At 54.1% G+C, this 16,181-nt stretch overlaps 6 protein-coding genes across 6 annotated transcripts; 3 read left to right on the forward strand and 3 right to left on the reverse strand.

The window, feature by feature from the left end:
* Positions 1-1,135: 1,135 nt before the first annotated feature.
* On the reverse strand, positions 1,136-5,293 carry DICSQDRAFT_72997 (acetyl-CoA synthetase-like protein; the record flags this gene model as incomplete). The annotated part of the gene is made up of 19 exons (XM_007371439.1): positions 1,136-1,554; positions 1,613-1,870; positions 1,927-2,070; positions 2,124-2,157; positions 2,222-2,724; positions 2,767-3,055; positions 3,115-3,172; positions 3,221-3,371; positions 3,430-3,448; positions 3,512-3,670; positions 3,738-3,835; positions 3,893-3,939; positions 3,992-4,074; positions 4,136-4,189; positions 4,244-4,375; positions 4,432-4,523; positions 4,578-4,666; positions 4,705-5,029; positions 5,092-5,293. 19 exons carry the CDS (start codon positions 5,291-5,293, stop codon positions 1,136-1,138), a joined length of 3,156 nt encoding a protein of 1,051 aa, XP_007371501.1.
* Positions 5,294-7,511: 2,218 nt separating this feature from the next.
* Positions 7,512-9,180, reverse strand: DICSQDRAFT_94534 (NAD(P)-binding protein). The gene is made up of 9 exons (XM_007371440.1): positions 9,116-9,180; positions 8,898-9,059; positions 8,784-8,830; positions 8,710-8,730; positions 8,565-8,640; positions 8,355-8,502; positions 8,140-8,294; positions 7,942-8,084; positions 7,512-7,877 (listed from the first exon to the last, which is right to left on the reverse strand). The coding sequence occupies exons 1-9, from the start codon at positions 9,135-9,137 to the stop codon at positions 7,746-7,748; spliced, it is 906 nt and encodes a 301-aa protein (XP_007371502.1). The 5' UTR covers positions 9,138-9,180; the 3' UTR covers positions 7,512-7,745.
* A 258-nt stretch (positions 9,181-9,438) lies between these two features.
* Positions 9,439-9,744, forward strand: DICSQDRAFT_72998 (uncharacterized protein; the record flags this gene model as incomplete). Its single annotated transcript, XM_007371441.1, has 1 exon — positions 9,439-9,744. One exon carries the CDS (start codon positions 9,439-9,441, stop codon positions 9,742-9,744), a length of 306 nt encoding a protein of 101 aa, XP_007371503.1.
* A 359-nt stretch (positions 9,745-10,103) lies between these two features.
* DICSQDRAFT_150803 (pectin lyase-like protein) lies at positions 10,104-11,956 on the reverse strand (the record flags this gene model as incomplete). The annotated part of the gene is made up of 11 exons (XM_007371442.1): positions 10,104-10,133; positions 10,198-10,358; positions 10,413-10,514; positions 10,566-10,625; positions 10,682-10,876; positions 10,937-11,055; positions 11,109-11,149; positions 11,266-11,382; positions 11,437-11,539; positions 11,590-11,653; positions 11,707-11,956. 11 exons carry the CDS (start codon positions 11,954-11,956, stop codon positions 10,104-10,106), a joined length of 1,242 nt encoding a protein of 413 aa, XP_007371504.1.
* A 376-nt stretch (positions 11,957-12,332) lies between these two features.
* On the forward strand, positions 12,333-13,327 carry DICSQDRAFT_94539 (Sm-like ribonucleo protein). The gene is made up of 4 exons (XM_007371443.1): positions 12,333-12,431; positions 12,492-12,532; positions 12,675-12,802; positions 12,865-13,327. The coding sequence occupies exons 1-4, from the start codon at positions 12,404-12,406 to the stop codon at positions 12,953-12,955; spliced, it is 288 nt and encodes a 95-aa protein (XP_007371505.1). The 5' UTR covers positions 12,333-12,403; the 3' UTR covers positions 12,956-13,327.
* Positions 13,328-14,248: 921 nt separating this feature from the next.
* Positions 14,249-15,415, forward strand: DICSQDRAFT_130479 (uncharacterized protein; the record flags this gene model as incomplete). The annotated part of the gene is made up of 5 exons (XM_007371444.1): positions 14,249-14,336; positions 14,387-14,606; positions 14,674-14,800; positions 14,859-14,979; positions 15,045-15,415. 5 exons carry the CDS (start codon positions 14,249-14,251, stop codon positions 15,413-15,415), a joined length of 927 nt encoding a protein of 308 aa, XP_007371506.1.
* Positions 15,416-16,181: the final 766 nt, after the last annotated feature.

A 16,181-nucleotide genomic window follows, 5' to 3' on the forward strand; every position in this document is an offset into this window, starting at 1 on the left:
GGACAATCATCCCAAATTTCTCTTATCGCACGTCCCTCGGTCCTCGGGACAGCGCTTAATTCCCTCGTATGGAACGAAATTGCTGTTGCCGAGGATAGCCGAACCCGGATATGGTATGTGGACATCTAAACGCCCGATTGCTTGAGCGCAAGAACTACCCTTCCACACTGTGTCGATGACTATCAGGGCTCAGTGTCAAAATCTCACCATATAAAGTTGCTGAGAGAAGGAGATATATGTCGCCTTGTTGTACACCAGAAATGGGGCACACCCATGGGCACGGTGAGTATAGATTTGGGCGGGAACCAGTCCCAGATTTGGTTTTCGTGTAAATCTTGTACAGAAACTGGGCTGGTGACTTCACTTCTGGGTCGCCTCTGATGAAATTTGAGGAGAGGTGAGCTGTAAGAAGTCTATATAGATATATACAAAACCTGAGGCAGTAGGATAGAGGGAGGGTCAGAAAACGCGCAGTGTCCCGAGGACCCATGGTGTCCCGAGGACCCGTGTATGACTGTACCACAAAGCAATACAGACTTCCATGCTACAGGATTGCGCTAGTGTTCCGAATCGTCCGCTCAAGGTGCGCTGGAGGGACTCATCAATGATCTGCAAAGAACTTACTTGTATCAGGAAACGAAAGGCGTACTCAAGGCATCGTTTCACATTCAAGAGCAAATCATCAATTGTCCAGCAAGCGTTTGGTAGAGTTGGTAGAAGGAGAAAAATGTATACGGCGGATAAGACTGATGTGCCTCGCGCCGTACCCAGGGCCGCCCCGTGTTTGGGTAGCATAAGCGCTGTGTGAGACTTACGTAATACGAGCCAGCATGATACATACCGGGCTACAGCACCTGGGCTTTGTAAACAACACTTGTGTGCGATAGCTTTCACTTACCCTTCACTTCGGAAAAGCATCTCCATATTTGCAAACGTCAAGTGTCCACCCGGATGTCGCGACACGTCTATCTATACCGGGACTGGTCTACGCTCACAAGCTATCAGATCCTGTGGGTGAACCGTAGGTTCCACAGTGGGGGCGTCCTGGCCTATACGCACTGTTACTGCTGTTCCTCCATTGCATTGATTATACCAAGTCCCCGTCTACAAGGCAGGATGCAGGAAAACTAATGATTCAAACCGACAGGGGCAAGAATCCTGATGCACGCCAAGCTGCGACCCATCGTATGGCGTCTGCCTCCCCAAGCTCTGGCATGTTCGCCAGCGTTTCCGATGCAGCGACCGCCTTCACCGTACTCAGCTGGTACAGCCCAAGGGATGTCCTCGAATTCGTCGGTGCGGTTGCGCGGAAGTAGCTCAGCAGGCGCACCGCGGGATTCTGTTGTGCCGCCTCGGGGTTGCGCTCGGCGATCGCCTCGAGCGCGTCAAGCCAGTCCGCGTATGATACAAAGGTCGCCTTGAGCTCTTTTGCGATGGGTGCGAGGAGGGATTTCAGGGAAACGGGACGAGGATGGACAAGATGCAGGATCGGCTCAGGCGAGGAGCGCATTTCAAGGAAGGCGCGTGCTGCGGGGTAGCTGAGCAAGAACGCGGCTTTCTATAAACGGCCATCCCAAATCAGTGTGCAGGTAAGAAGGTAGTCTTATACAACTCACCCCTTCCACAGTAGGTATCAATGACATGAGGCTAGCTGACTTGATGAGGGATGGAAGCCACTCGCGTTCGTTCCAATGACCGGTCTTGTTACCACCGATCTGTCCCAAACGCACAACGCCGACTGGCACGCCGGCGCGCTTTGCGACGTTGTAGAGAACTTGCTCTGCAATCCACTTGGACTCGGTATACCCGGAGCCGAGCGCCGAGGAAGGACCAAGCGGTACTTCAGGTATCGGAGGTGGGATGTCGCAGTCTGAGAAGTCGCGTGTAAGTCGGCAGTTACCAGCTAGACAGATATGCCACACTTACACCTGAAGACACCAACAGAACTGGTGAATTGGATCCTTGGTGGGGAATTATATGGTGAACTCAAGGCGAGCTCGACGAGGTTCCGCACAGCCTTCAAATCGGGTTCGAATGACGACAAGGCCATATTGAAATTGACCGTCCAAGCTGCAGACAGCGGTAAGTATGAACCAGACGAACTCGTCAACATAGAGAGGTACCATTGTGCATTATATGCGTGATAGAATCTCGGATCTATGATTCATAATAAGCTGATCAGTTCGTTGTTCAGAGAGAAATGAGCGATGAGAGACGGCACCTCGCCCAACAACTCGGCTCCGATGCCGAACCCTGGCACATCCAAAGCTACCTCGACCATCCTGAACTTCGAGGTGGACAGAAGCGACTCGTCCAGAGCCCTCTCCCGAAAGCGGTTCAGCTGTCTCTCTAGGGGTTGCGAACCTGGTCTATTAAACGCATATACCCTCTCCACGCGCTCGTCGCGTAGCAAGTGCTCAAGAACATCGCATCCAAAGCCTCCTGTAGTGCCTGTGATGAGGACGACTTCCTGAGAACTCTCACGAGGCCGGAGTCGTGTAGGCCGCGCAGGCAGTTCGGACGAGTACTTCTCGGCCACACGCACGAGGTCGTCAGCGGTGTTGGCAGTGTAAGCAGCGCCCGTACTGTGAAGCGTACGCAAGACAGCTTCGGTCAATGCTGAGATGGTAGGCGATTGGTAGACGATGTTGATGGGAAACAGACTAGTTAAGGCAGGGGAGGACTCGCGCACTGCGCGAAGGAGAGTGTTCCGGATCCAGGTGGCTTGTAAACTAAAATTGGCCGATTGGCCGAGTCAGTATACACATTCAGTGAGGGTTGCAGAAGAGGCGTGCCTATCGCAGCCGTTCCTGAAAAAATCGGCGTCGTCAGCAATAGACTTCTTGAGGACTCTCTCGACAACAGCTCGTAAGAAGCCGCGAGTGTTGTCGTGATCCCATGCTGTAGGTGCAGCGACGTCGCTTTGGGCAGTCTCTTCGACCATGGCATATATAGCTGCAATCTTGTCCTTGTAGTCCTCCAGAATCCATTTTCTGCGAGGGTACCCCTTGATGTTGTATGGAAAGGGCTTCTCGGGAGACGTGACCATGATCATCTGAAGATTGTTGACATGTATTGGCCCAATGATCTGGACCTTTCGCTGCCAGAGCCCACCTCCTTGAACAGCCGCGAGTGTGAAGGCGCGAATGCGTTAGCGCGTTCAACGGACTCCCTGCAACGACTTTCAGTGACGTGCGAGAGCATCCAGGACCAAACTCACCATATTCTGTTCCTATACTCTTCAAGTTTGCTCAGGTCCCGCGGATCGAACCTGTACTCCGGTGTGGGCTCAACGAGCACTCCGTTTTGAAACTTCCCCTGTCCGAAGATGATACAGCCTTGAATATGTGGGTCCTCGCTGATGATCTTCTCTGTTGTTCTGACGTTCAGCTGAGACACGAAGGCGGGAGGGACGGCAGGCCGGCTTACCCAACGGGCCAGGGTTCGTCTATCGACGCCGAACGTAGCCATACTGTTAGGCTGTTCACAATTTTCATACAATTGAGCACACCTTCTCGCCGTTCGATAAGACGATCTGATCATCCACGCGTCCATAGTACTTGTACCACCCCGAACGAGTAGGGTGCGGCTCGAGTATGTCACTGGTAGCGTATGCATCTTTCCCTTCGACCTGAATATTCACGATGGGGAGCGGGATTTCCGGGTCTGACTGTTACGGAGCAATTTAGGAGGCCCTATCAGCAAGCTGATGCAGTGGTTCGGATTCAACGACTCACGATGATGATCAGCTCGAAACGGCCTCCGCCAGCATCGACAAGCTTGTTGTTGTTTATGGGATTGAGCTGGAAATATGCCCAGTCCATTCCGGGATTGGCTGAAGGATGGTATAGGGATCTTGAGTAAACATGCATTCCTGTATCTCCGGTGAAACTGAATGACTTACCCGGGAAGATTCTAGCTATGAGACCGGTTTCGGTACTGGGGGAGGTCATGATCTAGGAATAGACGCTGTTATTGTATGATATCTCACCTGCCATAGACCGAGTAGAGATTGATCCCGTGCGAAGCTAAGGTGTCTCCGACCCCTTGGTCCAGTGGTGCCCCGCCGAACATCTGAGGGACGACATCATGTCCACATCTAGAGGTTCTGCCCCACGGATAAGCAGTGACGTACCAGACCTTTCATGGTCTTCATATGCTGCACCTTTGCTGGTTCGCGCGCCCAGAACTATGCAGCTCTACATCACAAACTACGTTCTCTTAAAGCTACGCATAAACGTACCTCGATCATGGCAGGGGCAGACATGACGTAATCCGACGAAGTTTTGACGATGCCCTCGAAGACATTCTCAGGTGTGGGGAAGGTAGGAGGTGACTTGGGTAGAAACACGCCCAGCGGCATACCGTTGGTGGCCTGTGATTTTCGTTGGCGCTGGTATCCACAAATAGAACAAGAGCGGAATGTCTAACCGCCACGCAATACGTGAAAGCCCCCATGCTATGGAACATGGGAATACCGTGGACGCTCAGAGACCCTTGTGTGAGGTCCAGGTCGCCATACCCTGCCGACTCCGTGGTCAGGACAACTCAGGACGAGAAGCATAATAGGTACCAACAGGGTGAACTGGACCAGGACATCATCTTCTTGTGTGTCCGGCGGATCGGCTTTGGATGGTTGGTAGAACCTGGCGAAAGGCAATTATAACTTGAACCTCATGACTTAGACATCCGCTCAAGCAAGACTCGCCAGAAGAGTGCAGAATGACGCAAACGCCCTTCATGTCAAACGACGCAGGGAGATCGTCAGCGTGGAGCTCTTCCTCGAATGCATCCGTGGGGAACAGCTGCTCGAACACCGGCATTTCGTGCAAACACACTCCATCGATCTCTTCCGATGCTGCCCGTGCCAGTTCCTGGATAGGGGCGTCTGAAGAGATGAGGATGTGCCGACACTCCGTCTTACGCAGCATGTCGGCGACGGCGGCTGGGACGTTGCGCGGGGAAATCGGGAACACAGGGTATCCCGCGCGCATGATGCCCAGCTGATTGATGCTGCAGGTAATCGTATCTGGACGGGGAAATTTTCTTCAACTGTGTGCATTCCAGCATGAGGACCTGATGATGCCTCACCTACATTCGCAATCACCGCGACGACCTGCGGCATCGTGACGCGAGCTTTGACGTATCGAGCTGCACGCCGGATGCCTTTGATAGCCTGAGCGTAGGTGATGGTAGTAACCCTGACTCCGTCGTGGAAGCGGTAAAGTGGGTAGTCTGGATTCTCCGTCGCATGCCACTCGAATAGGTCTGGTATAGTCAGCTTCCCCGCCATCACAAGGTCCCGCGGGGAACGGAAAGCGGGAGGAGCAGTCATATTGCGCGCAATCTGTGCTGGGGAGGGAGAGTGGGGTGCCGATTCGAGGCCTGACCACAGTTTTTGCGCAGCTTATAACAGGCCTTGATCCAGGATCTTCGGGACTAATATCGTCACACGGATACCCACATGGGGGTCGATGACAGTTCGCAGCAAGCTTCGAGAGCCCTACGAGCTCCTGATGCCAAAGGTACGGGGAAACGGGCACCCGGGAGAGGCGAGCAGGGAAGGTTAGAGTTGGTGGTAGTCGCGCATTTTGAACCCATAATGTACGATAGCATCGACGACAGATTTAGACAACTTTGAGAGCGTGCGCCCCGCAGACAGAAGCCTAATATTCTAGAACAGTTGGGTGCAGGTTTGTCAGATGCGTGCGACGTGGGGAGGAGAGTCGACGATGGGGCCAGTATTCAGACAGTCGTGGCTAGGATCATGATGAACATGTCGGGTCGGCTTTGGGGCTGCACCAAGTTTGCACTAGACATGGGAACGTCAGAAGACGAGTATAGACCTTCTAATATAAATGGAACGCCCGAAGGGTGTCAGCGGCACGCGCAGTAGAAGCTGGGGGAACGCACGTAGATGATGGCGGGAAAGAGAGACGGCTCATGGGCGCTACACGAGCATGCCAAACCCGGCAATGCGGCCCGGAGGAGGACGCTATAACCAGACATGTGCTCGGCTGGGTCAGACCCCTCCTTGACCCAGGTCAGACCCCTTGGGGTCAGTGGGTCAAGCCAAGGCGACATCAACGTCGGAGCTCCCGGGCACGTGAACCGCCGGGTCGGCCGGCCGTCCGCCACTCGCTGCTCGCTGCTCGAGCTCGGGCTCGCCTTCAGCGGCCACGAACCCGCCTTCTAATTGCCAAGTTCTTGCCAGTTCCAATTTTTCTTTCCAACTGTCCAATGTCTCGGCCATCCATAAGCGGGGGAGTGAAATCGATGGCCTTCAGGAACGCTGCGAGAGACTTGCCACAATGGAGATGGATGCCGACCCAGAGGAGCGTGTCTGGGAAACACCTCCAAAACCAGCGAGAACTCAGAGAGGTGCAAGGTGTAGCATAGTTAGCATATCCCGTCGTCATCGTGGCATCTGAGTCTTCATCTGTCTTCGCTCGAGGTGGGCAATTTCACCCTGCAAGGCGCCCTGCCCGCGCTCCCGGTAGTACGCGGTCGACTATTCTACGCGAGGGCCGACCATGCATCACGTGTTGACCCCTCGAAAAGGTCAGACCCGGGTCAGACCCCAAGTCAGACCCCGGGGTCAAGCCGAGAGGGTCAAGGGGTCGAGTCTTGACCCGCACACCTCTGGCTATAACCGGCACGGCAGGCTTTCCCGCTTTCTGGACGGGAGCATCGGCTCATGTGGGTTCATAGATCATACTGCTACTCTCGATGAAAAGAGGAGGCAATAGGTAAACAATTCACGAACACGTGGCATTCTGGAACAAAAGTCTTCGAATACATATGTTCTGAAAAGCCATGTTTTCATGAATATTTTGCCTCGTGCCTCCCTTTGTCATCAACTTTTAATCAGTTAAGAAAGCCGGAATGCCTGCCGTGCGGTTCTCAAGAGGGGTTGCTTGGCTCGTAGAGGTGAAGACGCAATGGTGGTCTTGAATTGCCAATGGTGCGCTCTGCGGGTGCGTGTAATCTTCTCTCCGTCGGCCTGTGTTTCGCAATTGCAACGAGTCTACAGTCATACACGGGTCCTCGGGACAGTCAAATGTTGTCGCTCATCCCAAACCATCCCCTACCTATGCAGCCCATATCAGACAATGCCATCATGTATGGTACACAACAAGGCATTGCACGCCTAAGTTTCATGGTAATCCAACTATGTGTGAGAGGGATCGGGGACAATCATCCCAAATTTCTCTTATCGCACGTCCCTCGGTCCTCGGGACAGCGCTTAATTCCCTCGTATGGAACGAAATTGCTGTTGCCGAGGATAGCCGAACCCGGATATGGTATGTGGACATCTAAACGCCCGATTGCTTGAGCGAAAGAACTACCCTTCCACACTGTGTCGATGACTATCAGGGCTCAGTGTCAAAATCTCACCATATAAAGTTGCTGAGAGAAGGGGATATATGTCACCTTGTTGTACACCAGAAATGGGGCACGCCCATGGGCACGGTGAGTATAGATTTGGGCGGGAACCAGTCCCAGATTTGGTTTTCGTGTAAATCCTGTACAGAAACTGGGCTGGTGACTTCACTTCTGGGTCGCCTCTGACGAAATTTGAGGAGAGGTGAGCTGTAAGAAGTCTATATAGGTATATACAAAAATCTGAGGCAGTAGGATAGAGGGAGGGTCAGAAAACGCGCAGTGTCCCGAGGACGGGCCATGGTGTCCCGAGGACCCGTGTATGACTGTATCTTTACAAGTGTCTGCTTCTCCACTCACGCTTACTGAGACTTCTTCAGATATTCCGTCCACCACTCCTCGAACGGGTTCCACCCGAGCCCACCAAAGCCCTCCATGAGGTCTTCCGTCTCGTGCACGTACAACTGCGTGTTCTGCGGTCGGGGCGTTCCATCCTGTTCGCGTTGCATCAGTAAACAATCCTTCATGCGCACCCAGTTTGAATAGCGCAGAACGTACCTTCGGGGGCTCCGCATCTGGGATGATGTGCCCGTGAGGTACACCGAGGATCTTGGCGAAGATCAGGCACATCTCATACTTCGTGAACGGCTCCGCAGCAGAGTAGTGCAGGATTGGTGGGATAGCTCGCGTGGGAGGAACATCTGCAACGCATACGCATATGAGCCCGCGAGCTCGCCAAAGTATTGGACAACCTACTGATAAGACGGGCGAGGAAGTCCGCGATGTCTAGCACGTTAGTGGGGAAGCGTGTCGCGTAGTGGTCCATCTTGTACTGCTTCCCGCTCCGGTCTGCGACAACGTTGAGCAAGATGTTGACAGCGCTGTCTGTGTTGTTTGGTGCGGGACCATATCTGTGATTATTGGTCAGGAGAATCTACGTCAGAGATGGAGAGAAAAGAAGTGAACGTTACAAGACGGGCACGCGGAGTACGATCGACTGAGAGCCTGAAACGCCAAGGACGGCAAGCTCTCCGTCGCGCTTGGTGGTGCCGTACAAGTTGAGCGGGTTGGTTGGTGCTGAGGGCGGGTATGGTGGAGACGTCCCGTCGAATACATAGTCTGTGGTCGGCAAGATCCAATGAGTCGACTGCGCCCAACCCCGGCAGAGGGAAACGACGGACCAGTGGATATATAGACGAGCTTAAACTTCAGCTTCTTTGAGAGGTTCGCTAGATGCTCAGGCACAGAGACATTGATCTACTCGTCATCGAGAGTTTTGAGCAACGAAGCCTTGCTGACGGCCGGAGCTGAAGTGCGTCAGCCCACCTTGCGTGCAGCTTCAGGATCCTGTGTGATCTTCAGTCGGATAGTGCGCTCATATCCCTTTCATGATGCATCACCTTCTCCGCAACGTCCGGACGTCGCTCCGCGGCACAATGGATAACCCCTGCAAACAGCAGTACTGTCAATGACACGGAATGGGCTTATAGAGAGATCTGTATGATAGCGCCTACAATCGGGCTTGAATTCGGCGAAGTAACTCTCTGTCGCGTCCTCATCCAACAAATCGAGCTTCTTGAGCTCATCTGTGGGACGAGAGTGGGCGAGTCCGAGAACAGTATGGCCAGCCGATTTGAAGGCGGCGTAGACGGCGGATCCGAGGACACCAGACGCGCCTGTGATTAGAATTGAGTTGTTGTTCCTGCAATACGCTGCCGCTCCTGGAACATACCTGTAACAATCACACGTGCCATAACACTTGAGTTCGAGGAACGAATGGTATGTTGTGGTCTTCACGTACGCACTGCTCATAGAATGGTCCCGATATCTTAGCGCGAAGATCCTGGGAAGCCTGCCACGTGCGCAAACGCATCACGGACGCAGCACAGCAGGGACCAAGCGCTGAACATGCTTGTATGACATCATCGCCAGTCTCCAGCCCACCCTCCGCTGAGGAACATCCCCGGCCAGTGTGCATATAAGCAACGTAGACAACAGGATCACACCGCACGCAACACTTCCAGCTCCCTCGACTACTCTCTCTAAACGACCAACATGTCCGCCCCTCAGCCCCAAAACGATTCGTTCGGCACCTCGTCGCCCCCACTCGAGGCAACCAAGGGTGGCGAGGAGCCTATGGGCGTATCGTCCATCAGCGGCGACAAGCCCAAGGGCGTCCCTGATAAGCAACAGAGGGGAGGTGCGCACTGTTCCATCATCCTCCAGAGCCCTCGAGTCCTGACCCAACCTGCTGTACGTTTAGACTATTTCAAGGACAACTGGAAAGACTCCGATGCTGGTGGCGGAGATGGCGCAGAACAGGTGAGTGCGGTTATGGGATGTGCCGATGCTCAAAAGTGACGTGTGCCTTAGGCTCAAAGGCAGCAGAAGACCAAGACTGACTAGATGCCGTCCAGACTTTTCAACGGCTACATCGCTTGTATTACCATGATAACGCTGTACGACTGCCTCAGCGTACGTCTCTTGGCACTTTGTAACATCTTCATTAACGTTAGAAGTACACAAGACCACGAGCGTTTGCGATCACCGTCCATCATCTGTATTTGTACGTTACTGGCACACGAGAGACAAGCTGGCAAATCAAAGTAAATCCCGAGTACCGAGTCCTGATCATGGAAAAATCAGAATCAGTCGTGTATGACATGTTACATCGACATCGTAGTAGCAACTGCAAACGCGTCCCTCGCAGTCGCACCCTATCATGATGGAGCGGTGCAGTTGAAGTCGAGCTGAAGGCGAGCATACATCGGTGAGGACTAGCCGGTTGCCGAGCAGGACAAATGATAGACGAACCTCTGACGTGCTCGCGATGTTCTTGCAGATGTATTCCGCCGTCCCGTTTTTCGGAGTCAGCTTCGTTCCCGTGGCAGTAATGTCCTCACACGTGTCAGAGCACTCGAGGTCGACGACGACGCTGCCCTCTGCGCCGGAGGACGTGCCAGTGACATTGATGTCTTTCGACCAGCGTGAGCACTGAGGTAGCTCATTCGAGCGATGAAAAAACGTACAATGTACATCTGAGATGCTGAGGTTGCTCGGGAACTGCGCGCATGTAGCGGCGGGGGTGGAGTAGCATTGGTTGATCAGGACTGGGTTATCGACGTTGGACACTATATGCGCGGTCAGCCACTTGTCCGTCTCCCAAACGTCAAACGGCTTGCCAAAGAAGTCCTCGAAGGTGATGTTCTTGACGTATCCCGTCCCTCCACCCACGGTGCTATCTGTACTTCATCCTGAATACATGCCATAGTCCTCTCAGTAATGGGAAAGGACGTACTGGGGGAAGGGTTTCCGCCAAAGACCTTGATCCGCGCGCCATTCTGTGCATTCAGCATCGTGATGTTCTTCACGAACACGTTCGCGACGATGTCCGTCTCCCCCGCGTATTGTCCGAGGCTGCCGACGGAGATGCCGTGAGAGCCGTTGCACCACATATTTGCGACAACAATGTTCGTGCTGTTCGGCTTGAATGCTAGCGTCATGCCAGGTGTTAGCATGACTGAAATGCTGATAGACCTTTAAGATGACTTACACACGCAGTCATCATCGTTGATAACGATGGAATCGCGTATAGTTATGTGATCCGAACGGTAGATGTCCCAGCCATCCGAGTTGGCGGTGGGGCTACTGGAGTAAGAGACGGTGCGGATGCTGGGGAGTCGTGGTCAGTATGCAAGGTACTCGTAACAATGATAAGTGCGAACTTGATGTTCTTGTACGTGACATTTGTGCTCTGATACACGAACTGGGCCAATGTCGTACGTCAGCGCGCAGGGCAGGGCATGGCGAAAGAGCGAGCTTACGTTGTTCTGTAGAGAGGTCAAGCCAACGTCACATTACGAGACGATAAGTCAGACTCACCCAGAAAGGCGAGCCAATCTGCTTAATATTCTCGACCACGACATTTGTTGCATTCCCGACAGTCAGCGGGATGGGTCGCGCGAAAGTTCTGGAGGAGCCACCCGCCGTGCCGGCGTTCTATGGTCATAATAGATCAGACGAGGCGGGCCATAGGACGAAGGCCCCGCATACATGCGTGTTGTTAAATGTATCCCACCATACTTGACCGTTGGCGTCAAGCGTCCCGCCGCCGTACAGGTGGATGTTGTTCCCGGAGAGGAACCAGAACGTCGTTCTATCAGAGCGTCAGCAGAGGCATAAGTCATAGAAACTTGATGCACTGACGCGTTCTGGTAGGTCAGATACAGACTTTGAGGCGACCATTTCGCAATGTCGGGCGTGTACTGCACTGGAGGCACGCATGAGTGTAACCTCCAAACGCGTATATACTGATATGCTCACCGGTCCCGCTCAGCTCAACATCCACATTCTCCAAGCCCTTCGTCAGCAAGAGAGTATCAACGACGTAGTACTTGTCAAGGACAATCTTGGCGTTCTTCGAGCACTCCTTGAAGGCGGCCAGAATAGCAGGGCCGTCGTCCTCTCCTCCGCCGATCGCAGGGACATGGCACGTCTTCTGGTGCGGATCCCTGCCATGAGCAAGAGCGGGGGTAACAACAGCCAGAAGTCCAAGAAGGCTGATGCGCATCATGAGACGAGATCCACGGAACAGGAATGAAGAAAAGTGGTAGACCTATTAGGTGCCCCGTCGCTCTACCCAACCTCCTCAACGTCTTATGTTCGTTCGCTCACGGGGATCACGAGAATCAGTCGACGGTCCGGTCGGTGGTCATTTGCATCGAGTTGTCTGTTTGACGGCAGAGTTTGCGGGATGCAGTGCCGTCATTGTCGTGGTCAGGAGGAGAGAAGACTCCTGAGCGCGCGCCGGCGCGTCTGGGCACGTGGAGGGCACCTCAGGCGTAGGGACCCCAGGACACCACTCCGTGCCTGCCCAACACGGGCCGTGTGAGACCCTGAACACTGCTGCAAGGGTCGCGCGGACGCTGGGCGCGGCGGCGCCGCAGCTTGGCGAACGGTCACCGTCCCATTTGAACCGTCCGACGTCCACCGTCCCCGCCGTCGACGCAACCAGCTGACCATGGCTGGCCTTCAGCCTTACGTCGACCGTGAGTGTCTTCTCCACCTCACGCTTTGTAAATGCGTACTGACGCGAGGTGGCGCCACAGACCGCGTTCTTCTCATTCTGCAGGACGGCAGGGCCATTGTGGTACGTCTTGTATTCCTTGCTATGTACGTTGTGTCGTGCTAACAGTCCATGGCTCTTATTGTGATCTCCTTCGCACGCGCTGCGGGTGTCCTTGGGTGACTACTGGAAATATCCACGTCGCGGGAATGAACGCACGACGCAGGGCACGATGGCGGGGTACGATCAAAAGTCCAACGTTGTCCTCTCGGACAGCAAGGAGCGAGTGTATAGTATTGAGGAGGGTGTCGAAGAGATCCCGCTGGGGCTGTACCTCGTAAAAGGAGACCAAATGTGCGTTCTTATTACGGCTTGTATGCGGTTTTCCTCCTGCTAGTCAGCTGATGAGTATGCAGTGTGCTCATCGGAGAGCTTGACGAAGCGACGGACAAGGCTGTCGACCTCTCAACCATACGCGCCGAGCCGCTGCCCCCAATACGATACTAGCAATGTCGATCGACGCGCCATCACATCCAATCGCGATGCCCTATGCTTATGTCTCCGTTTTACGCCATGAGTCGCATGCCGGCGAGCTGTCGCCAATATCAGTAGGACCACGCCACTGGCATCTTAATGGCCACCTCTCCGCACGAACGCAGTCCTTCCCAGGAACGCCGACTTGTCGAAGACTTGGAGAGGGGTCACGACGTTGGGAAGGGATGAGGCGGAGGAACGAAGTGTTGGACAGGGACGCTCAGAGGGGCCAGGCAAGGTAGTGCCACGAATTTTGCGCTGCTAAATGCATGTAAGGAATCGAAACTTGGTCAGCATAACTATCGCGGTATGCAATACGTCCCCTACCCCGTGATTGAACCCAGCATAATCAGACAGCTCGCGTGCTGCCCGAAGACACCGAAGCAGGTGCGTAGAGCATGTGTCACACTTGGTTGCCGTACTCAGCGGAGACTCCTGCACAGGTTCATTCTGCAGCTTGAGCTTGATGCACTGGCTTCCACAGACCATCCAGAAGGAAACCTTCCTTTCTTGACGTGGTGGCAACATATGCCAGCTCGCGTACCCTTTACCATCCATTCCCTCAGTTAAACTCTTCAGTCTCGATGACTTCGCCCGCGTCTCCGGTCTCCTCGCGCGGACCGTCTATTTTCAAGACACCACTGTCGTCTAAATTCTGATGTCCATAGTTACTCGCGATGATGTCTGTCAGTGTACGCAGCACTCGGTCGACACGTTTTGCAAATAATGCGACGTGATGATTGGTGTTCAGGATGAATCGCGCTTCGGGTCTGCTCCTAGGTATGCATGGCTTCCCTTGTCACCTCATTCGAAGACAAGAAGAGCCTAATCTCCGTCTGCGGCAGGAAGGAGGCGCATGACCGTACGAATTGGGACACGGCACTCCTATAATGTACCATGCCGCCTGGTTCCTCTCGCCCGTAAGCTCCTCGAAGACAGTGGCAGTCTAGCCTGTCACTACAGTCATGCCAGTATGACGATGATCTTCCTCTCGAACGTGTGCTCCCGAGCTAACGGGCAGCGATCGAGTCACGGCATTCATGCATTGCCGCGTACGGCATTAGCAAACCTCGCGCTTGCACCACGGTGATTGGATCCTATGCGGCTTGGTTCAAGGTTTGTCGCTGTCGCTGCGAGCATTTCCGCGTCATATAACGCGCATGTGCCATATGTATAATAGGCCTGGCCCCTCCGCTCCAACGCGCCTCGCGCCTCTCCGCCCACTGTTTCCTCTGAGACCTCGCTGGGCTTTTCTACCCTCCAGCCATGAACATGTTCAAGAGGTTCTTTCTCGTTGGGCTCACCGCATTGGCCGCCGCTGTCTCGGCTGCACCCGCACCCTCTGCCGCGACCGGTCAGTATCATCTCGTTCCAATGGCTCGCTAACTGACGCGCTGCTCCTAGATATCCAGATCCTCCAATTTGCACTCACGCTGGAGCACATCGAAAACACGTTTTACAACACAGCTCTTGCAAAGTTCACGGCGAAGGATTTTGAGAACGCCGGGTACCCCGACTGGGTCCGCAGCCGCTTCGTTCAGATCGCTGGCCATGAGGCCACGCACGTCAAGTACCTCACGGAAACGCTTGGGTCTAACGCCGTTCCCTTCTGCGAATACGACTTGTGCGTGTCTTCCGGTTCTCATGCTGTCGTGTGTGACGTCATTTGCTTGAACTGATGGGACCCGCAGCGGGACTTCATTGGACGACCCGACGGCGTTTGCGAAGATGTCGCGCGTCTTCGAGACGGTAGGCACGTCCGCGTACCTCGGGGGCGCAAGCCTCCTCCAGAACAAGGCATATTTGACCGCAGCCGCGGTACGTTTGAATCGTACGATCCAAACCCCGTTTGCAGTGCTGACTCTACCGTGCGCAGTCCATCCTCGGAGTGGAGATCAGCCAGGCTGGCTGGGTTAGCTCGTCCGTGCTGAAGGTGCAGCCGTGGTCTGGGCCGTTCAATATCCCGCTCGCTGCGAGCGCCGCGTTCTCCCTCGCACGTAAGATGCCGTTTCACTTCCCTGCTTGCCTTCCTCTGACGGCTCATGTATTGTCGCGGCAACAGAGCCATTCATCAAATCCTGCCCCCCAGGCTATCCACAGCTCCCCGTCAAGGAGCTCCCCAGTCTCACGCTTTCCAACGCGCAGCCCGCGCTCGGCGACACCATCAACCTCTCATTCCCTAACGCCGACTTCAACAACGGCACGCAGTACTACGCCGCGTGGCTTGATGGGCTGACAGTTCAGTACACTGACATCAACGCTAATGGAGGGTCGACAAAGGTGCCGAACAACCTGCAGGGTATCGTCTATGTCGCGATTGTGTCGTCAAAGGAGACGCCGAGCGACGATAATCTGGTCAGCGGGCTTGCGCTGATCGCATATGACTTCGATTCCAGAGCGAACAACACTGTGTCTGGTTCGCCAGTGCAGTAGACTGTAGTTACGACTAAAAGACACGAACTTATGGTGGACTGCGTGTTCTTGCCACATGCTCACCCATGGAGAAACATGATGCGGATGGCTCAAGGGGCAATATTCAATACTGGTGTAACGCTAGGGCGCACTACCTCGTCGATATCAGTGAATGCAATCTGAATTCCCCTCCGACACAAGCCCATATTAGGCAGAAAGATCTTATGTAAGGATGTAAGGCGCTTAGTTCAAGAAAACCGGGCGTTGCGCGAAGAGGACCGTGTTCCCTCCGTCACTGCGTGAAGCGCCATATTACGGTGGCGGGGAACATGCTGGGAATTTGCGTATTCCGCGCATATCACCCACGGATTCCCCAGTAAATCCCCCTTTGATGGGAATCTGGTGGGAACATGCACATTCTCTCCAGATTCCCTCAACATCCCCAACCGCTTGTGCAGATTTCTATTATAAGGGGGACTTGCCTGCCCAAAATTACTTATCCGTCCGCGATGACGTCGTCGTATGGTCCCATATCAACCTGCCATCGCGTCCACATCTTGACTTCGTACTTCTTGCATTCCCTCCGTATGCCTATCTTCCCATTGGTACGTCTTGACCATTGACTCTCGGATGGCAGCTGATGTGTTAACATGCAGGTGTTCTCTCATAAATACATCTGCTGATCAGGGCAATAGTACGTCTCTAGTGTTGCGTGTGAAGTCCCAAAGTCTGATGGCTGCCGCATCTAGTAGGTTGTCCCGCGTTTATTGTATTGTCCTTGATTAAG

Source organism: Dichomitus squalens (assembly GCF_000275845.1).
Source record: "Dichomitus squalens LYAD-421 SS1 unplaced genomic scaffold DICSQscaffold_105, whole genome shotgun sequence".
In the NCBI taxonomy this organism is placed as follows: Eukaryota; Fungi; Basidiomycota; class Agaricomycetes; order Polyporales; family Polyporaceae; genus Dichomitus; species Dichomitus squalens.

Excerpts from the sequence above, each read along its gene's own strand:
- DICSQDRAFT_94534 (XM_007371440.1), bottom strand. The coding sequence starts at position 9,137 with ATGGCACGTGTGATTGTTACAG. Across the intron at positions 8,085-8,139 it reads CTTCCTCGCCCGTCTTATCA|ATGTTCCTCCCACGCGAGCT; the intron begins GTAGGTTGTCCA and ends TATGCGTTGCAG. Across the intron at positions 7,878-7,941 it reads CAGATGCGGAGCCCCCGAAG|GATGGAACGCCCCGACCGCA; the intron begins GTACGTTCTGCG and ends CAACGCGAACAG.
- DICSQDRAFT_94539 (XM_007371443.1), top strand. The coding sequence starts at position 12,404 with ATGGCTGGCCTTCAGCCTTACGTCGACC. Across the intron at positions 12,533-12,674 it reads AGGACGGCAGGGCCATTGTG|GGCACGATGGCGGGGTACGA; the intron begins GTACGTCTTGTA and ends CGCACGACGCAG. Across the intron at positions 12,803-12,864 it reads CTCGTAAAAGGAGACCAAAT|TGTGCTCATCGGAGAGCTTG; the intron begins GTGCGTTCTTAT and ends ATGAGTATGCAG.